The 24,544-nt window shown below is 33.0% G+C and overlaps 1 protein-coding gene across 1 annotated transcript in view; it reads left to right on the forward strand.

The window, feature by feature from the left end:
• Positions 1-23,153, forward strand: part of LOC119829903 (protein obstructor-E-like) — a 37,644-nt gene extending 14,491 nt beyond the window's left edge. The window contains exons 2-6 of the mRNA XM_038352611.1: positions 590-631; positions 13,475-13,714; positions 16,865-17,053; positions 19,738-19,958; positions 22,175-23,153. Of these exons, the coding sequence (XP_038208539.1) occupies positions 598-631; positions 13,475-13,714; positions 16,865-17,053; positions 19,738-19,958; positions 22,175-22,246 (756 nt within the window). The 5' untranslated portion in view covers positions 590-597 and the 3' untranslated portion in view covers positions 22,247-23,153. The remainder of the gene's footprint in view (positions 1-589; positions 632-13,474; positions 13,715-16,864; positions 17,054-19,737; positions 19,959-22,174) is intronic.
• Positions 23,154-24,544: the final 1,391 nt, after the last annotated feature.

Consider the following 24,544-nt stretch of genomic DNA (forward strand, 5'->3'; position numbering starts at 1 on the left):
AGTTGTCCAGCTGTCTACGTACCAAATTTCATTACAATCGGTTCAGTAGTTTTTGCGTGAAAGAGCAACAAACACACATTCATCCTTACAAACTTTCGCATTTATAATATTAGTAGGATAACAAACTAACGAATACATTTAATTCTTAACCATTTACTATTACCATACGTGTATATAATAACGCATCCTAGGTATAGTGGTTGACGTGTGAGCATAAAACCGAGGGGTCCTGGGTTCGAATCCCGGTGGAGACGCACATAAACATGTCTCAGTCTGGCAGGACACAGAAGGCTGATCACCTTGTTGTCCATAAAGGAAATCGATCAATGAAATAGATGACTATTATCTGCCCTATACCCCAGTAGGGGACACGGGATTTCACTTATAAAATAACGGTAAAATTTATATAATTACATAAAGCTTAACAACGAATAATATAATAAATTTAATTGTGATATTCAAAATTTCTTTACCCGAAACCTTTTTGTTGTTTAATACAGCATTAATTAAATTAATGACTACTCGTAATATTCACGAACAATGAAATTATATAAACACATTTGTTGAATACAAATTGTTTTTGTTGCAGAATTCAAAATGGCGGCAGGGAGGCATTGGATAAATGTATTTGGTAAGTAATGTATGTTATTAACTCATAAATGAATTTAATTTGTTGTTTATATTCAATTTGATTGTACTAGCAGTTCACTTCGGTTTCGCCCGTGGTACCTTTATAGCCTATGTCACTCAGTGTATGTAGCTTTCTAATGGTGAAAGAGTTTTTTTAAATCGGTCCAGCCGTTCACGCATGATGACATGACCAAGGGAAATAGGTATTCATTTTTATATGTATAGGCTCCACCCGATTGATGCAAAATAAACACAATAATATTATAGCCTGTGTAACTCAGGCATTGCTTTCTATTAGGGAAAGAAAACAAAAATCCAGTAATGTTAGTAGCGTTATTTCTTTTTCTTTATAACAGCAACTAGCGAACTAATTGTAACTAGCAGTCAGCCCTGACTTCGCCCGTGGTACATATACAGCCTATCGCACTCACGGATTACCTGCACATTCAAAATGTGAGAGAATTTTTGAAATCGGTGCAGTGCCCATATCCTTTTCTTTACCGTTCCCAGTCATTTCCTTTATTCCCCTCTCCAATCCTTTCTTAATCCCTTTCTAATTTAAAGTCGGCAATCCATTAGTACTTTTCGCTTACCATCAGGCGTCCCACCAGCTCCATTGCCGACTGTGACATAAAAAAAAAACAAAAAAAAGGTGTGTGTGCGATCTACACACGATAGAAGCAAAACTTCAGTAAATCGTAGTATGTATATTTCTGTCTCATTCTTTTCCCGCCTCGTTCTACACATTTTTGTAGTTGTGTCTCTTACCTGTCGTTTTTTCCGTTGCATCAGGTTTGTAATCACAACGATTCTAAAGGAGTTTCACTTCAAAAAGTTGTTATGAGTATATCTTTGTATTTTAACACAAAATGTAGCTGATCTACATGACCATACCTATTAGCTTTACAATTATTGATGTAAATTATATTTATATAAGTAACTAGCGGTCCGCCCTGGCTTCGCCTGTGGTACATATATAGCCTATAGCTTTCCTCAATAAATGGGATAACTAATACTGTAATAATTTTTCAAATCTGACCAGTAGTTCCCGAGATTAGTGCTTTCAAACAAACAAACTCTTCAGCTTTATAATATTAGTATAGGATACATTAGAATTGTTTTAAGTGAGTACAACTGGATTTCGTAGGAAGCATAAACCGAGAATTCCATTGAAATACGTGGAAGGAATCCACAAAACGATTGTACGTTCAATATTTTAACATTTCGTTTGTGCGAATAAATTTTCAGAGCACTCGGAAATATTAGTTTTTATGGAACGTTCTGGTATGCACGTTTTCACTTTGCTGTATTATATTTTTTTATTTATTAGCTAAACTAAATTTTCCGCGTGCAATGTGCATTCCATTTTATTTGGACATTATTTTATTGGGATCAAAGACACGTCTTTAAACCAGACATAGATATAATCATACATTTATTTGGCGCAGGAATAAATTGAGTAGAAAATAAAACAATTTTAAGATGCAAGCTAAAGTGATGATGAAAGGGTCCAAGGGTCTGTCAAGCCAGTCTAACACCGGCAAGACGATCTATTTGTTTAAAACGTAAAATACTTTTAATATCGGTATGGTAATAACTTAAAATAGAAGGTCCTTTAAATAGAGATTAAATAGATTAACTGACTTGGTATTACATGGATCTCAATTGTTTTATGGTAGTGAGACTGAACTGCAGGACTTGGATTTTTTTACAGGATGTTTTTGTGTTTGGTTTTACGCGAGTATTATACATTTAGAAATTAAAAACTTTTTAACGGATTTTAAACGCGATTTATTCATTATATTATTAACCCAACGTTTCGAACAATTTACAGCGAGCGTGGTCAACCGTGAAAGTTTTTAATTTCTAAAAGGATGTTTTTTATAGATGATGATGATGAGATGTTGTCTATCTACGAGTACAGGACTAGTATTTTCTTGTGTTTGATTTTACGCGAGTATTATACATTTAGAAATTATAAAGGATTTTAAACGCGATTTACTAATTATATTATTAACCCGACCGAATTATTTAGTGAGTACAGGACTATTTCTATTGCGAAAGTGTCTGTTACGCGTTCGCGGCTAAACCATCGGTTTTTTGTTTCTACCTTTCTTTCTTTAATTCTGCTTCATAACCAAGCAGACGGAACCACCAAGTTTTCACTTACGTCAGTGTTATAGGCCAACCTAATAACCATTTATAGCTGAGCGATGAACCTTTTATTTTTCATTTCATTTTCCCAAACCAATCAAGGTAATGTGAGTTATATACATTTATGGCCGTGTTGGAGACTAGGTCTATTTGCTTGAGTGCTTTTACAGTTAAATCTGTAACATTTATGATGGAAAACTTGGATGTGTACGTCGTAAATATGGTAATGTGATTTAAATCGTGTAATGTCTGTAACTAATTGATTTTAAAGCTTATTGTTAATTCAATTAGAGCCTTTTTTGTAGCACTTTTGAATCGTGCTATAACATAGCAATCAAGTATCAGATTTGTCTTTCAAACAACACGTTATAAAGGACTTGACTAGCTGCGTCACGCGGTTTCACCCGCGTAAGTCCGTATTCCATAAGAATATCGGTATAAGAAGTTGGCTATATGTTATTCCAGTCGTTCAGTCTACGTACCAAATTTCATTGCAACCGGTTCAGCAATTTTTGCGTGAAAGAGCAACAAACACACACACATCCTCACAAACTTTCGCATTAATAACATTAGTAGGATTGAAAAACTTTATATCCTATTAAAATATAGCTTGATACATTTAAACAATTGTAAACTCTGAAACTAAAACTAAACTAAATCTAAAACTTATAATCTAACAAGGAAGACAATCAAATCAATGACTGACATTATACAATTATATTGGAAGCTATCCAATCATAAAACTATTATAGGTCCATCTGAGCTACCAATGGTTTATCTCAGTTTATCTTATACCTTTAAACGAGCAATTCTTGTATATATATATATATATATAATTGAAATCTCGGAATCGGCTCCAACGATTTTCATGAAATTTAGTACATAGGGGGTTTCGGGGGCGATAAATCGATCTAGCTAGGAATTTTTTTTAGAAAATGTCATATTCGTGTTTTATTCGTGATTTTTTTTCCTGACATCTATTGGTGAATAATAATACTATTTTGCTTCGTAGATAGCTGGACAACTGAAATAACACATAGGCACTTTTTATACCGATATTCCTACGGGATACGGACTTACGCGGTTTCAACCGCGGGTCACAGCTAGTGTTATATAAACTGAGATAAACCATTCGAAAAGTTGAACCAAGAATTAAGACGATTAGCGAACTGAATGCTATTCTGATTCGTTCAGATTCGACCACACAATAAAATAAACAGTCACCAACAAGGTCGTGTGAACATAATGCACCTACATACTCATTGTTGTAGAAGCACAATAGGCTTCTCAGTTTAAAGTGGATTTCGTAAGACAGATTTATTATAGGCGAGTGGTGCAACTGTTAATGAAACTTCTATATCCACTGTTGTAACGCGAGTTATAGTTTTTATGTGATTTTCGAATGTTGGGGTTTTATATTTAATTAAGGGGATAGATACTAGGTACAGACATTCGTATGGTATATGTACCATTGCACATAAATAAGAATACGCTATTTACTAGAAGATTACTACTTGAAGAGGATGGATGATCGTATATTAGCGTTTATGAGTGTTAAAAGACATGTTTTTTAATCAAATTAGTAGTATTATGTTGGTGGTGTTTAGCCGATTGACGCTATTATTTTGTGTTTGAAAGAGAACTGTCGTTAGATGACGTTTTAGAATCTTGATAGGCTCATCCCCCAGATGCACGTATGTCACGTGCTGCATGCCACGTGACGTTTGTATTAAAAGCAATATGGATGCTATAAATGTTTTGAATGCCGTCTCACTTCTTTTATCTGCATACTGTTACAATTTAAAATTATATAAAAAGGATATCATGATCGTCCGTTATATAAAGTAAAACGTTATCGTTGCATTAAAATATTGTAATTATGTAATAGTCGAAAGGAAATGTCTCATCGTTAGTCTAGATCATAAAATAGAAGGAAGCGACTTCGCTTTATATCAATTTAAAACATCAGTTTCAACGGTAAATGTAAAAGATTTAATACTGGTAAATTCACGTAACAATTTGATAGGTTTTATCTGGCATAAACCCTTCCGCGGGTTAATATATTGTCGTTTTTTATTAGTTATATAAATTTAAATTTGTCCCAGCAATTAGGAAATGCAAAGAAACAAACGAACAGAAAATCTGGTATCTTTTTAGTAATAGCGAAGGTATTACTCTAATCATTAATCAACTATTTAAGATTTATCACCAGGATATGCACATGGTTATAAGTGTCATTGATTTTGTATTAATAATCTTATTATAAATGTTATTGTAATTAATTGATGGTCTATTGTCATCAAATGGTATTTCTTTTATTGATACCTAAATTTGCGAAATACTAAGTATAGGCTAGATTATTTTGAAGACTATATTTAGCCTAAAATAGAATCTAATTTGGAACACATCCTTTATAGGTGAGGGTACGTATATACTGAAATTGACAAGTCAGCATTAATTGTATCCGACACATTTCTAACCAGCTGACAGTGTTTGCGATGTTCGATTAATTAATTTTAGGCAATCTAGGCTCAATATTGAGTCCTATAAATAACTCTCGAATACAGCGCATGCAATTGTTTTGAGCCATATATTCGTAAAACTTTATATTTACCCGGGATTTTAAATATAGGTTATTACGTTTTTTTTTGTTATTTTCAAAAGTTATTATATGTATTAATAACATACTTTTTGGTTGGCAGTCACACACTATAAGAAACAGAAGGTTATAAATAAAACTGGGAAAAAAGTGATTTAATATGATCTATTCCTTAAATTACTTATTCTTTTTTCTTTATTTTATTTTATTTATTACTTTTATTACCAGACAAATACTTCAATAAAAATAATAACAAAAATCACGTGGCCTATGAAATAAGGAATTACGTAACATGTGGGAGTAATGGTGCGTAAATAAAGACGATGTTTGACAAAATTCGTTGGTTTAGAAACTTATTATACAGTTCGTCTGAAAGAGTCATCACTCGAGATGAAAATCGATTAAAGCGATTCGAATATGTCCGATCACATCCCGTTCCAGCTACATTAGAGAGCTTGCGCAATTTATCTTAACAAGCGATGAGCTGACGCGTTTTTTCCTATTTTCCTGATACTTTTTATTGCTTCCATACAAATATGTAGCTTAATAAAAGCTAGAAGGATTTTAATTAAGCAGAATTCGATTAAAGTCGGTTATAAGTACAACGATGATGAATGTATCATCTAATCAATCAATCAAAACGCTTTATTATGCACCATTATAGATGAAATAATGATATATCTCTTTGTCATACTAAATATTGAAAACAGAGGTGTCGATAATTGGCATTATTGGCGGTTAATTTCTGTGAATGAGACTGGATGTATTAAACCTATCAACTTATTAATCATTGCATTTTTTACGACAGTTATTGAAGCTTTATAACCAACTAGCTGTGCCCCGCGGTTTCACCCGCGTAAGTCCTTATCCCGTAGGAATATCAAGATAAAAATGCCCATATGTAATTCCAATTGTCCACCTACATACAAAATTTAATTGCAATCGGTTCAGTAGTTTTTGCGTGAAAGAGTAACAAACGCACACACATCCTTACAAACTTTCGCATTTATAATATTAGCAGGATAGATTAACATATGAAATTGATATTTTTTGTACCCAAAAAGTTTAAATCTTATCCTATTGTTTGATACTTTATTCTTTAAGAACTTTTTAGTATTGCTATAAATGTATAAAATTCCATTAATCTAATGGAGAAACCACAGCACATGACTTATACCTAATTGTAGGATATTTAAACATAACGCAGTATTTATAAGGCATGAACTGGCTTCCTCTGATGGTAATGCCTATGTAATACGATGTTACTCAACACACATAGAAATGTGGCACACGTAACTGGAAAAATGAAAAGAGTATATATAAAAATAACCGTTTAATTGTGACGCAATATGTAATTCTTCAAATAATCTGTCTTATGCTGCTGTTAAGTAATATGCAGTGGTTTATTAATGGGAACAAAAATCGGATTAGTTTTTATTATTTTACTTGTCTTTGCTTTGATAAAAGAAGCATAATATAATCTGTATCACTCAGGCATCTGTTGGTGAAAGAAATTTTCATTATCGGTTATATTGCGAAGCGTACCTGCTAAAAACAAATAATATTAGTTTACTGTAATGAAGATACCATAGTAACGATTATTATTTATCTGTGCCATCAGTGTCATTTGTAATTCGCGCCAAAACAGATGACCTTTCGAAAATGGAACACTTTCTTGACCATAAACTTGTTTTGCAAATACCGCCGGCGTTTGTGTAATCATTCTGTTGAGTAAAAACAAAGAAGACACGACTTATAGATGAATTATATAACATTATTTATTATATATGAGAGCTTAAGCAATCAACCTGTCTAAGCGATTATACGAATTGGATAATTTGATGAGGATGGATCCGATTTCAATAATAATAATGGAGTATTTTATTTATGATTAGGTTCTGGTTATTTAATGTACATAGCTCTGTTTTTTGTGGACAGTATTGATCATAATATGATTAATGATTGTATTATAATAGAGAGTTTAGGATCAATTCAAAGAGAATTAAAATGCGAGATGTCTTTATCTATACAAGCAAATATAAAATCTACTAAGCTCATCGGAAAATACGTTATTCAAAAAAACTTTTTGAAAACATAGAATTTAAGAAATTTTGAAAGAATAGAAAAAATTCGATCACGAGGCAGGATTCGAACCTGCGTATCTTGCCTAACCGTAGCAACGCCTAGCCTCTCGGTAGCCTCTAGATACGCAGGTTCGAATCCTGCCTCGTGATCGAATTTTTTCTATTCTTCCAAAATTTCCCATTTATAAAGCATTACAATGCTATAAAACTAAAAATTAAACATAGAATTTTTTACGGTACAGTACGATTGTCACAAAACGGAACAAGTTAAGATTGATGGCACAAATTATTGTCACGGTCTATAACTCATTACGGTACAGAAACGTAATGAAGCGACCCATGTCACTATAGCAATACATTACATAATACTTTATTGTAGTATATTATTGGAATGAAACACAAGATACATTTATTACTTTAATGCGGTTGTTTTCCCTTTCCCACCTTCGACTCTCTTATACTCGGGGATCACGTACCTGAGTAATCAACCAGACTAAGCGATTATACGAATTGGACCATAGCTTTAAATAATTTTCAAATCGGTCCCGTAGTTAACAAGATTAATGTAGTCAAACAAATACAGAAATCTATAAACTCTTCAGTTTTATGTTATTATTTATTAGTATAGATCCTTTTCATCTAATGTAAAAGCAAAAGAAAGATGCTTAATATTTTCCTGTATTATTTCAGGGTATTCAAAACAGTTGATAATAATGTCAGTCTAGGTTAAACAAACAAATAAAACATACAGACAGACATCGAAAGCTTTCACAATGTCTCTTGATATTTTAGTGTCGCAAACCTAAACATTTGTTCACCGACACTTCAATGTTCTGTCATATATATTTATATATATTCAGATGTATATAATAGCTTTAGCATTTCTCAAATGCCCGTGGGAGTACAAAATCGTTGCTCGTCTCTATCATAAACCTAATAACCTAAGTGAATCCTTAAGTAAAGTGCGCATACAATGATTAAATTGAGTGCGACCGCTTAAGCCAATTTATTAGGCATAAAATTAATAGAATTGACCTTTCACGAACATGTCATTGCATTCCGTGGTGTTTCAGCTAGCTTTTTATGTTATTGGAAGTCCAATGTGACCTGGTTGATAAACTTAGTTTTAATGAAAGCAGCCAATATTCTGTGTCTTCTTTCGTAATATGACCGTTAATAATATTGATTTGTAATCGTAATATACATAATTTATCAACCATTAATTTGTTTTAAAGAAATAAGTAATGAAAATTCCTATGAACATATTTTATTTTTATTTAAATTTTTTTTATTTTAGTTTACCAACAGGTTCATTAAAGAAATTATATGAAGTAAATATAAATATTAAGAACTAAATGCACCTTTAAAAGGTAAACAAAACATGAATATATTTATATATATATATAACATCTAAAACATCTTAAAACTACAGTATAAAGAAAACATTACAATATATATTAAAGTACATATATGAAAGTAGATGAATTTAAATGACATGAATGAATGTCTGGAGTCTAAAAATGCTTATTAAATCTTATCTTCCCATTTGAAGTATAAAGTAGAAGTAAATATGTCATGCAATAAAATGGTTTGATTTTCCCTCACCAATTCCAACTCCTGCAACTCAACAACTGGGAAGGGAGTTACCCTTTACATTTTATTCGGCTATAAGTATTACCTTCTCTGGTCTGGCCTCGAACCCCCGACTTTTTGATTTAAATCCGAGGTCCTGTCAACTGTGCCACCAGTTCTCATATATATACTATTATATATAAATCTTATATATTTTTCCTTAAAAAGTACGGATGCAAGTAAGTATGCAATTCCTGATCACCCAAACGGTTACGTAAGTCGGAAGAACTTTCACCAGCTTCATGCGTTCATTTGATAGTAATCATACTTGGAGCCATTCACACGATGTGACTAATTTTAAATTAAAGATTTTACATTAAAGTTTAGATTAAAGATCAGTGAAAAGTGAAGTCCCGTGTCCCCTACTGGGGCATGGGGCAGATGATGTACATCCGTTTCACTGATCGATTTTCTTTTGGGACAAGTAGGTGATCAGCCTTCTGTGTCCTGACAGACCGAGACATTTTTCTTTTGCGTCCCCACCGGGAATTGAACCCAGGACCCCTCGGTTCTACGCTCACGCGTTAACCACTGTACCAAAGATCAGTAATATGTACTTAATTAAATTATTACTATTAAAGGTAAATAAATATAAATGTCCGACTAATGCTGCTCTAATGGACTTTTTTTTTAACGAGGAGGAAATCTTCAAAAGATACTCTAGCTTTGGGGGAAAAGTAGAGCATGTGGGATTTCTACCCACTAAAACCTCCTCGGCGGCTAAACTCAAAGCATAATAGCAGGGATCCTGGGATCTCCTATGGAACGCACCAGGATTACTTTAGTGTACTTATTTTTTTTTAATTTAATCAAAACATTTACGCTGCTTCATTTTATAACTCTAAATTGGCGGCAATATCGGAGCATAGCAAGCTGTAGTATAAAATGACTGCTGAATTTATTAGGAAAATTAACGTGAAATTTTGCTCAGCCACGTATATACTACAAACTGCCCCAATCTCAGTGATTGACCCTCAATCATTCGAGAGATTTTAAATATTTTATGCCTGCTTTATTAACAGCATTTTTAAAATTGAAATACACGAAAAACGTGGAAATAATTGGCTATTATTTCTTGTACATTTTGATGAAAATTTGTAAATCGAAATTGTCTTATTTACACGAAATAAATAGCGCTTCTAACCATCGATTAATATTTTATTTAATTTCGCGTGTCGTGTATCTGCAAAATTACTGGACCAATATTTATAGTATTTTCGTTTCCAGATAGAATGTATTTTACGAGGCAAAATAGACCAGGTCGTTCATCTACGATATTTGGGCCAGCTTGCAAATCACCAAGTAAGCATTAAATCACAAAGGCAACCCATTTATTAATACCAAAAGAAAGAAATACCGCCTCTAAAACATTTTCCGCACATTCAAAACTAATCAAGCGAATTTTATCTAGTACGTCATCACATTAATATTAATTTTATGCTAATATCATGAACAAACATTAATTAATATTTCATAATCATGAATGATCACGATTTCATTGAAATCTTGCGCCTCATAAGTTTGTATTTAACTTTGACATTAATTTATTTTGGCCAAAATAGACTGTTATGCGGTAGGTACATGTTGCTTTAAATGGAGATAATCGATAATTTTAATACATTCGATTTAGTTATTTTTTTATATGCAAGTCGTACGTTTAATTTTTTAACTAAAAGTGCAATTTTTAGGCCTTGGCGCGTTTCTCGAAGACGCTAAGTATTGTACTTAATTTTGTTTTACCGTAAAATAAAAATTAAGACTAATAAACAAAAAAATATGTTACCATCTTCGAAAGAAAAAATCTTTGTATAATAAAATATAACGGTTGCCTGGTAGAGATGGCTTTTAGCCATAAGGCCGTAATAAGTAGCTTTTGTTAAGTTTTGCTATGTTTTATATTTTGTAAGTGTACAATAAATAAATAAATAAATAAATAAATAAAATGTAATCCTATCATATGGGCTATAGAGTATTTGTTTAAGGCGAATATCTTTTAATGCATATTAAATTATCTCCATTTACATCACACACGATTCTCACATCTACTGAATTTTACTCTTTACATAGTTCAATGTCTCCTTTATCATACAAAGCGTTCTTAATCATTCACCTGAGCAAAGGCTTTCAGAAAACTCTTCATCAAACTCTCAATAGTGATTAGAGATGTAATACATTTTAAAGAAAAATAACTGTAATTAACCATTTTATTCTCCAAGTCATTAGGCTAATCTTATCCAACCTTAATTACAATCAAATTGCTAACGACTTTTTAGTCTAAATTACTCGATTACTGAAAAATATTAATATTTATTTTATTAATTATAGCCAATGCTGCTTGCTAAACATTGAAAGCTTTGGAATAGTTAATGGATTATAAATTTTTGGTTCCTTAATAGTATTAAATGAATTTTTTCTATGAGATTATATGAAGATAATATAAGTAATATTGCATAATAATAATAAATAATATTTCCCCGAATGACCCAAGCTAGAATCCCGCTTCACGACTTAATTTTTTCTATCTGTTCTTTATATTTTTCTAATGATAATTTAATTGATTTTTTGTAATTATCTACTTGGATTTAAACGTCAGAAGCTAAACAAATCGTATTTTATTATAATAGTATTAGTTGCGTTTAGAATAAAGTGAAGTCCCGTGTCCCTTAGTGGGGTATGGGGCAGATGATGTACATCAGTTTCACTGATCGATTTTCTTTACGGACAAGTAGGTGATCAACCTTCTGTGTCCTGCCAGACCGAGACATTTTTTTTTGTGCGTCCCCACCGGGAATTGAACCCAGGACCCCATCGACCCCAACATCGATTCTACGTTCACGCGTTAACCACTGTACCAAGGAGGCCGTTTAGAATAACAACCTTTTAATTTATTTATTTGCAATAGACGTCATTACAAATTAGATCAAACATTTTGTTCAGTACCTACTCCAGCACTGAGACAACTCTGCGAATATCATGGGCGGTGGTGATGGCATTCCCTCAGGCGAACCACCATCTCAATTCCCGCTGACTTAGAAAAAAAAACAAAAAAAAAATCGGTCGAATTGAGTATATCCTTCGTTTTGGGAGATTAAAGCATGAATAGAACTTATGCAAGTATTTACTTCGTAAAGAAACAACAATATCATGTTGCTATGACATCGTTAGTGTGCTAGGTCTGTATTAATTAAATTTTCTGTGGGAAAAATTATAATGTTTCATGTTATAAATACTCAAACCAAAAATATGCACTTTTACTTTAATAATGTAACACGATAATGTTTGAATGAAAGTGGCGGAACGTACATTTTCAAAATCACTATTTTGGAAAGAAATAGCTGCGCCCAGCGGTTTCACCCGTGTAAGTCCGTATCCCGTAGGAATATCGGGATAAAAAGTTGCCTATAATTTATTCCTGTTGTCCAGCTGTCTACGTACCAAACTTCATTGCAATCGGTTCAGTAGTTTTTGCGTGAAAGAGCAACAAACACGCGCACATCATTACAAACTTTCGCATTTATAATATTAAAGTAAGATAGGATAGGATTTGTCATATTATTTCGACCAACTTGCTCAGTGCTTGATTAAAGTTGCTTAAGAGTATGCATTCGATTTTGGCTCACAACAAAATATGACGAAATTTCTAGATTGTTTTTACTATTTAATGAATACGAGTATTTGTAATATTTATAAAATAAACTATCTAAATATTACTATCACATATCTAAAATCTCTAGTATAAGCAAATTATATATGTTTTATAATTGACCTCTATTAAAACGAACATATGTAGTGGTCGTTGGCTTATGGTGCACGGAGAAACTTGAATAAGTTTATGTTTGCATCATTTATTAATATATATAATAATAACAAATACCAATAAAAAAAAAAAAAATAAATAAAAAAAAAAACAATACGTGATCAACTTAAGTACTCAACACAATTAATTAATCGTTGGCAAACTATTCCATCCAATATATTTTTCCTTTTTACGATATCATTTTTGATTCGTGTCGTCTTCGCTCCGTCAAATACCCAACAACAAAATCGTCACGATCACAGACACGCCGCTGCCGGTTACCGTCTATTACGGTGTTGCTAACACTAAAACCTTTGTGGCTAGATTTCGAGAAAAAAAATGTGTTTTTAGTGTTTTTTAAAGATGTGATATTCTTATCTTTAGTACTAACGTTTGTATAGAACGAGGGTATTTGGAAAAATGCGACGGTTGCTATGTGAAGTCACTTATTTGTGATTACGATCTCAGACAGGACGGACGTCTAGTTGTATACTGCTTTAATATAGTAAAATAATTGAGTGCTTTTCGCTAAGGGTATATTCCACATAAAAATATATTGATTCCTTTATTTGTTTACAGCATTATTAGCCACTGTGACGATCGTCTCATGCGTCCAAGTTGAGGACCCTTGCAAGCTCAAATCCCGTGTGACCGCTGATGATAAGTACTGCGATAAGTACTGGGAGTGTGAGAACGGTCAAGCAGTGCAGTACGACTGTCCCAATGGTCTGGTGTTCGCGGGCAAACACAGGGGGGTGACGGAGGGCTGCGACTACCCGTGGAGATCGAATTACTGCGAGTACCCTAAAGTGCAGATAAGTGAGTATATTATATATATATATCTAATATTTTATTTTGTATTGTCATGGGAAAACATTATTTTTAAAAGTAAACAAACATTCATTTATTCATCTAGACCCAGTTTAGAAACACTTTGTATTTTGATGTTTTAATGATGTTATATAGGTATTCTAGTACATATCTTATACCTTTAAACGAGCAATTCTTGTATATATATATATATATATATATATATATATATATATATATATATATATATATATATATATATATATATATATATATATATATATATATATATATATATATATATATAATATATATATATATATATATATAATATATATATTTCCGAGATTGCAATTATATATATATATATAATTGCAATCTCGGAATCGGCTCCAACGATTTTCATGTATGCGTGCGTCTGTTACTCTTTCACGCAAAAACTACTGAACCGATTGCAATGAAATTTGCTTCGTAGATAGCTGGACAACTGAAATAACACATAGGTACTTTTTATACCGATATTCCTACGGGATACGGACTTACGCGGTTTCAACCGCGGGTCACAGCTAGTTATAATTACGCAACTTAAAATAAAATGTTCTATGACTTATGCTATACGAAATACTTCCACTTAGAATTGGAATGACAATCAATAATGTTTGGACTTTGTCTGGTCTGGTCTGGCCTGGCCTTGGTCATCATAATGTCTGGACTTTTCAGGCGAGGCCATTGCAGAAAAGTTATAATTGAATCGACAAACAAATACAAGTGTAATAATCAGTTTCATTTCACTTATACTCAATACTAGACGCTCGTCCAGGCTCTGCCCGGATATAAAGATTCCTGTTTTATCCCTAGAGAGCAATTAATTAGGATAAAAAGTATCCTATCTCTATATGTATACTAGTCCATCAGTTTCAATGTCACATTGTCGAACAAACATCCAAACGAACTTTCACATTTATAATACCAGCTGAACCCCGCGGTTTCACCCGCGTAAGACCGTATCCCGTAGGAATATCGGGATAAAAAGTTACCTATATGTTATACCAGTTGTTCAGCTAATTACGTACCAAATTTCATTGCAATCGGTTGAGTAGTTTTTGCGTGAAAGAGCAACAAACACACACACATCCTTACAAACTTTCGCATTTATAATATTAGTACGATTAGTGTGATTTTGTATTGAGTATATGTGACTTGGATTAAACCTTATCTTCTTATCTTAAAGTAATAACTATAATAGTATAAGTATAATCTTCTTTATGAGATGAATGAAATGAATATAAAGTATACATTTTAAACATTTGTGACCACTTTTATGGACCAAATGACCGCCTCCTTGCTACAGTGGTTAACACGTGAGCTTAGAACCAAGGGGTCCTGGGTTCGAATCCCGGTGGGGACGTACAAAAAAAATGTCTCGGTCTGGTAGAACACAGAAGGCTAATCACCTTGTCCATGAGAAAATCGATCAGTGTAATAGATGTATATCATCTGCCCCACGCATACCCCAGTAGCGGACACGGGACTTCACTTTTTATGGACCAAATAAACGAAAGCATATGAATAATTTACCTACAAATTGTGGTTCATTGAATCCATCCATAAATTTGTCGGAAATGCGGTTACCTACCGCGACCGTATCATTTTACCTGTCTATGACATATATCGTTTTGGCATACATATTTGATTCAATTCATTTAACATTTAGAAGTAACAATTCATAGAGAAATAGAATAATAAAAGTTTGAATATTATACGTATACTAGCTGACCCGACTACGCTGTTCTGCCTTACTTTCATCATTTAGGGTGTATGAAAAATAGATGTTGGCCTATTCTCAGACCTACCCGATATGTACAGAAAATTTCATGAGAATCGGTCTAGCCGGAGGAGTATGGTAACTAATGTTGTGGCACGAGAATCCCCTGAGAATCTGTCTGTCTGTTTGTTACGCTTTCACGCCTTAACCACTGAACCGATTTTGATGAAATTTGGTATGAAGATAGAACTGACTTTGGGAAAGGACATAGGATACTTTTTATCGCGAAAAAAGGGTAGAAGGGATTGAAATAGGGGATGAAAGCGATATAACCGAATTCCACGCGGGTGAATCCGCGGGCGGAAAGCTAGTTTTATATGTATAGAGAATATACATATATCGATAACTAATTAATTAATAGTTATCTCGATTGATAGATAGTGAGGGGTAGGGTAATCAATTATCAGCAGCTTCGATCACACGTCTCCCAATAGCTTTGGTACCGTGGTATGTGCAAGTATGTATGTGCGTAAGGTCCTGGGTTCGAGTCCCGGTGGGAACCAACAACAAACTCCGTTTGGCAGGATACATAATACGTTGCATACGTTATAAATTCCTAATTGAATTTTTTATTGATATAAAATTCAATGTGATACATATATGAAAAATGGCTGTATTAAAATTTATATGGTTATGCACACGTCTAAAAATACTGTTTTTATCAGATTAATATCACCATACTCAGTATATTATATTTCCACAAAAGATACAAAAGCTACCTCAGCCTATATTCTATCCAAGTCAACTTTAACTAACCTTGAGAAATTTTTAATTTATATGCAATTATCTTCTATATATATAAAATTCTCGTGTCACAGTTTTCGTTGCCATACTCCTCCGAAACGGCTGGACCGATTCTTATGAAATTTTGTGTGAATATTGGGTATGTGTGAGAATCGGCCAACATGTATTTTTCATACCCCTAAAGGATAAGATTAAGGCAGAACAGCGTTTGCCGGGTCAGCTAGTCTATATATATAAAATTCTCGTGTCACAGTTTTCGTTGCCATACTCCTCCGAAACGGCTTGACCGATTCCTCTGAAATTTGGTAAGCATATTGGGTAGGTCTGAGAATCGGCCAACATCTATTTTTTATCCCGATATTCCTACGGGATACGGACTTACGCGGGTGAAACCGCGGGGCGCAGCTAGTAACTAATATTAAAATTTTACTAGCCTGTATTAATATACATTTTTCCACCCAGTCCAAATGCATTTTTCATCATTCAATGAATCAAATAACAGTTTTGTATCTTCGGTACTATATTACATTTCTCCTAATCGCTGTTTTGCTGAATTCCTCTTAAATGTCTAAAGATTCAATCTCCTCCAGACCCACCTATCGGCACTGAGCACTGCGACTGGCTATACGGGATCTTCGGCCACGAGACCTCCTGCACAAGGTACTGGACCTGCTGGAACGGCACTGCGACTGAACAGCTCTGCATTGGAGGTCTCCTGTACAATGAGAACGCCCATTCCTGCGACTGGCCGGAGAATGTTGATGGTTGTCAGAAGCATCGTAAGTATATGGGAAATTTACGAACAGGTCTATATGCATATATGCGTCTTTTCCGTACTTGTTTAGGGAATTTTTTTTCTTATATCAAAGTCGGCAATGGAGCTGGTGTGACGCCTGATGGTAAGCGCTACCACCGCCCATGAACATTTGGAGAGACATAAGGTCCATTGCAGACCTTACGCCTCTACAAATGGATTGCCGACTTTTTGGGAAGGGATTAAGAAAGGATTGGCGATAGGAATAAAGGAAAGGACTGGGAAGGGTAAGGAAAAGGATATGGGCCTCCGGCTCCCCCACTCACCGAACGAAACACAGCAGAATGCTATTTCACGCCGGTCTTCTGTGGGGGTGTGGTACTTCCCCGGTGCGAGCTGGCCCAATTCGTGCCGAAGCGTGCTCGACTACCACATACGAAATATAAGTTACACATATTAAGTTAGTTCCCAGTAGGTTTATTTTTGCAAAAGCTTTGAAAAGTAGGACAGTTCCTACTGCAGGAATACAGGGTCCTCTGGGGCTTCAGGCCACAACCCAACCTGGCCAAGTGCGGGACGTTCCACCGATTCGAGAAGTGTTGATGAGGGTAGTGTTGTATAAATAGAATTGAAAAATACATGAAGTGTTGCTGCTATAGACAGTACTGCTGATTTTTCTATTGAAACATGAGGTTCTAGCTCAAATAACATTTAAGAAATAGCCTCTTTTAAGCATATAACCTCACAAGGATTAAGTTTGTGGTTACCAAATATATACTGTAAAAATGATTGATATTCAAATTATGTTGGACACTATTGTTGTTTAGTTTAAAAGTAAAGGGTAATAAATACAATATGCAAGGAGAAGCGTCGTTGAAGAAAAATTAATCATATTTAGACAACTTAAGAGTTGTTGTACCAAGAAATGGTTATTGTCTGAAGTAATATTTCAGACAACGGTTGTTACACTGCTCTTATAAGTTATAATGAGTTGAAAGAACAAAAGTTGGTTAGAACAGTAGAAGCTAATTAACTCTGTAAATGCAGAAATTCAAGTTCAAAGACAACAGATATAAACTTTACTAGCTGTGACCCGCGGTTGAAACCGCGTAAGTCCGTATCCCGTAGGAATATCGGTATAAATAGTGCCTATATGTTATTTCAGTTGTCCAGCTATCTACGAAGCAAAATAGTATTATTATTCACCAATAGATGTCAGGAAAAAAAAACACGAACATGACATTTTCTAAAAAAAATTCCTAGCTAGATCGATTTATCGCTCCCGAAACCCCCTATATACAAAATTTCATGAAAATCGTTGGAGCCGATTCCGAGATTCCAATTATATATATATATATATATATATATATATATATATATATACAATATTATATACAATTCTTGTATACATATATATATATATATATATATATATATATATATATATATATATATATATATATATATATATATATATATATATATATATATATATATATATATATATATATATATATATATATATATATATATATATATATATATGTATACAAGAATTGCTCGTTTAAAGGTATAAGATAACATAATGAATAATTAACTCAAAGTTGCTGTAGTATAGAAATATCATTCGTTTGATATCATATGAAACGAATGATGTTTGTTTACTTTTTGTAATACCAATACGATTCAATCGATTTTTTTTATTTTTCAATTGTTCGGATTTTTCACCTAATACAAGTAGATTGTTGACGTTTTACTTAATTATAGTTGCCATGGTAACGATTTTTTTTAATAACGGCATTATTAAAAGGCATAATTATAAAGGCAATTTATAAAAAGGTTACAAGTTCGCCAGGTCACCTTGTAAAAAAATGAAACTTGTACCAAGCCAACTTTTATAAATAAACTTCATTAAAATACATGTACAACAATGAAGTACAAAAAACCAATTGTCTCAGCATTCCCTAAATTCTTGCTACACACGCCGCATAGAATATTAAATTACACGAATATTTAAATAACAACGTGTAGCTACATGATATTGTGGAATTTAATCATTCCACATGCTAATAATTCTATCCATTATTAAAATGGAATTCCATAACACATATGGCGTATTGTAAATTCTGTAGAAAGTAAAGGTTCAACGAAACGGCTTTTACGTTAATTGCTTTACTTTTTTGATCAGTAAGTATCTTTCTTTGCTATTAGGTTTTTATATAAGATTGATGAAATTGGACGATGGTTGTTTACTAGGTACATTTTAATGAGGTGATAATGGACCAATAAAGGATTAATGGTCTTTCGACATAAACATAACATATATTTATTAATAGGGCACTTAAAATATTTTTTTATGATAAAATTTGACGAATGAGAAAGTGATGAATTATTGTTTCATAAAAAGGTTAGAACTAAAAGTTTTCAACTACGATTTATTAACATGCAATTAAAGTGTCGCATAGTCTTTTATCAGTTTCTAACGAAATAATTTTTATTACCGTCCGCAAAGAACATCTTCGTAATAAACTAATTTGATATCAAAACATTGATCCAGAGGTAAACCCTGATATAAAATAGCTTAGTCTTCCATTTTCATTTTAATTAGTTCAGTAAGTTTAACAAAAAATATAAAAATTTCTGTCCTCTATAATGCCCATGCATAATCCAACTATCAATAAATTCACAAATGTTTGTATGTCACTCCAGCTCTCTGCAATGAGGACCCTAACGGTAACGTGCCGCTCGGCAAGTCCTGCAACCGCTACTGGCAGTGCCAGGGCGGCTACCCGCGGCTTCAGCGCTGCCCCGCTATGCTGGTGTTCGACCGTCGCTCGCTGAGGTGCGTGGTGCCTCCCACTGAAGAGTGTGACGTGCCAACTACCACCGCCCCACCACCAGAAGAGGAGCAAGAACAGAGGCAACAGCAGGTGAGGACTGTTTGATAGAGATTTCTGGACTTAGCAATATGTCCTATATGACATCCCTTAGGATCACCACCGCCAAATCATTTACAGAGTTATTCCCTCTGCAAATGCGTATGCCTGTATATACGTAAAACTGACCATTACGCTACGGAAGATATATTTTTTATATATAAAAATCTCTTTAAAAATTAATTTGAGGATCGTAAAATATGGGAGAGCATGTAGTGTGTATAGCAAGCCCGGCGAGAAAAGTATATAATGGTCTGATGATAATTTTGGGTTAAAAGGACGATATTTTTATATAAATAAATAATAAATCGAAATGTAACTGGTACAGTAAGCAAGAATATATAACATGAACTGTAAGTTACTTAGTGTTGGCAACATCGTAATAGACTACAACTGGCAGCGTAGCTACCAACGTGGATTTAAAAAGAAATAAAGAGGCGTCGAAAAACAAATGAAATGAAATGGCATTGGATGAGGTGGTTGGGCATTGTAGAAAAAGATTGGTGAAGTGCTACATAAATTAGTAATGTATAGTTTAATAGAGATTATAAAATAAAATATAAAATATATGTAATGCGAGTAATGTGTTTAAAACGTTAGAAATAAATATGATTTGAATGTACTAATATTTTGTATTACTTTAGGTAATTTGCTTACATTAGAGTCACGAGAATTATCTGCAATCGCAAATATGCCGATTTACTTTTTATTTAAAGTAGGAAATTATATTTTAAAATTATTAAATAACTACTAGCTTCTGTTTAGAACTATTTTAACCAGATATTTCTTAATACATCATAAAATAAAGCTTCCAGTGGATTGCGCTTTGATTAAATTCCAACATCCAATCCTACGAAATGCAATATCATTGAGATGATTGAATTAAATTTTCTTCTCGCGTTCTTCTGAACAAGGAACAAATCAAAAACAAATTACGAGCAGCGTGCCGTGTGACTTTTTGATATTTTTTCATTTATATTTGCAGAACCGTCATTTAATTTAAAATAAAAAATATATATAAAGAAAATTTTATTATAGGCCAAGTCAGAATTTCATAATAAGAATAAATAAAAAAAAATAAATGCCCTAAATAAAATTTTGCAACAAAACTCAATGAAGTAAGTAGGTGCTTCCCAAACAAAATGGACTCGAAAAACCCGAAATGACAACTTAAATGGTCTATTGGTCTGGATTATTTAAGGATTGAGGCCAGTTTTAAATACAATGAACAATGATTTCAATTATAATTTCTAAAATAATGCTATTTATTTCAAAATCAAAATATAACCATTCCTCCTAAAACAAAGGAAGTAAGAAATTTTGAAAGAATAGAAAACCTCATGATCACGAGGCGGAATTGGAACCCGCGTCTTTTATGCCAAACCGTAGCAACGCCTAGCCTCTCGGCCACCCTCTATATAACTAAAAATTACTTTACTATAACACTAAATATTAAATAAATGAAGTAGTTAAAAACACTAATAATTTTATAAACAGAATATAGACAAATTGAGATCTTATTTTGAATCGACTGAAAATAATTAGTCATAAGGGCTTCATCTCATGTCAAAATATCTAAGGGATACCAATAAACAACTTTACAAAATACGGCTGCGAAATCCGTCCAGCAATTGGATATCCTTTAAGACCTTTTTAAGGCACGTAATCTATTACGTATTAATGTTTAACGATTCCAGATATATCATTTCGTTAGGGACCCAAAGAGGATTTATTGTCCTCGCTCTTTATAGTTTCCTTATCACAATGAATGTGGGTGATATTGATATTAATGTTTATTGCTCTAGCAGGATGAGCTTGATCTGGATTTGAGAAAACAATCTGAAAAGGAATATAAGATATGTGACTGTATCACTTTCTGTGCAATAGCTTATAAATGTACTATGTATATTTATTAAGCTATTGCATAGCTTCTATCGCGGACCTTGAACGTGGAGACCGAATGCAGAAATTCCGTAACGAAAATAACCTAACACCCTCCACTCCGATCGGATAAATGACCGAAAAAATGCTATCCAATAGCTTTAACGATTTAGTATTTCTTCTTTGTTTCTGCTAAAAGTCATCATCATCATCAGGCCATATATGTTCCCACTGCTGGGACACAGGCCTCCTATGAGGGTTTAGGCCATAATTATGGCCTTATGGACTTATGGCTAAAAATAGTATTCATAAAATATTTATTATTCCAGATCCCGCACAAGTCCAACCGTCCAAGCAAGGAGTACAACCAGGATGGACAACGCCCGAGACCCAGAAACTAAAGACTATCCAAAGGCATCGTATTCATTGCCAAATTTAATTTAGACTTTAAATATATCCAAAGTAGATTTAAAATAGACGAGCAATAGACATGTTGATTGAGACGTATTGGATTAGAAAGTGTGAGGTTATTGGTATGGCTCTATTTCAGACGAAGAAATAATTAGCTATTTATGTGTTTATTTCTGAGATCAGATGATATATTATCTTATTTTTGTTATTTTTTGGAAGCTTAGTTAGCTTACTTTTTCAAAACACATTCTAGAATTGGAACTAGAAATATTTTTAAAAGCTGATACATCTTCACTGCAAACGTTTTAATATACAATGCCTATTATGTAGTTTATTTAAAACCTTCCTTCATCTTGGAGATTAGTTATGAAGTATATACTCCAAAGGCTCTCAAAGGGAAAAGTTTTATCGTGCCTCCATGTTTGCTTTTCAACTTCTCATATTCCATATGTTAATAATATTCCCCACCCTTATTCGTTTAAGTGTTTCATCGACGAGCGTCTAAACCGACGCGGCTTTCTCAGATGTTCAAAAAAGACATTGTTTTCTAGTACTAACGATTTATTGATGGACCAATTGAATATTGCAATGAATTTGTTTAATGTAAGAAAGATCTGATCATTTTTAATAGAATTAACGTACGCAGCTATGCTATATATGTATTGTAGACAGCCTTGTGTAGCATAATTAATTGAATGATGTTCTGATGAAATTAGAAACGCCGCAACCCAAGCGTTCGTTGATGTTACGAGTATGCTTCTTAATTAGGGCTATTTAGATATGTGTAAATTATCTTCGAAATGATTTGTGAAAGAAATACTCAATTAACAGACATTATCCATTAGTTTAAGCATAAGTTAATTTTAGGTTAAATAAAAGTACGTCATAAATTTATAATTGCTTGTTTTATTTTAAAATGCTTCGTTCTCAACATTCTTAACAGCCTTCTTTCTATTTATTTATTTAGATAGTAAGCTTTATGTTATCTGTGCTCACATTATCAGCTGTTTGCGTATACATGTTTCTATAATTTATTTCCCTCGCTTCAAGTTTTTTTCTTTCCCAAGATTCATCAGACAAATATCATCATTATGAGTTATCAATGATGGTATTAATACAGTTTATATTATAGACTAAAAAGTTATTTTTTGTTTTCTTTGTAATAATAAATATATTTGATAAGTTTTTTAATGTCAACCATTTTGTTTTGCTCTAGTAAACCTGGGAAAATCGAAGGAATTGTTTATTTACGACAGTGGTATTGGGTATATTTAAATTAAATTAGTAGGTTCTTGGTGCCTTATCACTACATAGTATAAAACAAACTCACTTTCTCTGTCGCTAAGTATGCTTAAATCTTTAAAACTGCGCAACGGATTTTGATAGGGTTTTTTTTAATAGATAGAGTGATGAGTGACCCCAAAACGATATAGGTTCTGTATTCGTGTGTATTTTTTGGTATTGAACTTTTTGGTATCGAAAACTCCGTGGGTTTCCACCGATTGGCGTGATTCTTTTTGTGCTCAGTTGGATATTGTTGCCATTTGGTCTCATTTAATAATCTGGAACTTCCCCCCAGAGACCTTAGTGACTTTTCGTGCATAATAAAAAAAAGTAGAAAAGTAAAGTTTTTCCAAAAAGTAGAAATCAAAACAAATTTATAAAGGTGCACTCAATTTTAGATAAATACTTGTGTTGACATTATATTTCAGTATAGTTACAATTATACAGATAATATATACTTTGTGAATACTTGTATACAGATAAACATTAAACGTAATTAAATTGCGTTAATGGCGCATTAAGATGGTCTGTTCCCTTTCGCATTATCTTTATTAAATTTTATTTCTTACAAAGACCATGATTAAACTCGAATGGCCGCTGGGTTATTAAGTTTCTTCATTACGAGTAAGTAATTTAATAAAACTCTTTTTCTGTAGTTATCTACGAAAAGGATGAAAATAGTACAACATATTAATAAGCGTGAAATAGTTTGCACAATATGTCAACTTTTTAACCAACTTCGATAGAAGGAGGATTATGTTTTCGAATATACGCGTCCTATCAAGAACAATAAATACAAAGTTAATATTATTATGTTTATTTTAATACGTTTACAACCACTAACTAAGGGCTGATTTTTCAATAATTCGTTAAAAGCTTACCAATATGGCATCACACAATTATATTAAAAATGTTGCCAGCAATATGATAAACAGACATTTAAAACACATCTGAAATGGCTATTTAATTCGATATTCGACGAGTTGCATTAACCAAAACATCCC

This window comes from Zerene cesonia, chromosome 11, assembly GCF_012273895.1.
Source record: "Zerene cesonia ecotype Mississippi chromosome 11, Zerene_cesonia_1.1, whole genome shotgun sequence".
NCBI lineage: Eukaryota > Metazoa > Arthropoda > Insecta > Lepidoptera > Pieridae > Zerene > Zerene cesonia.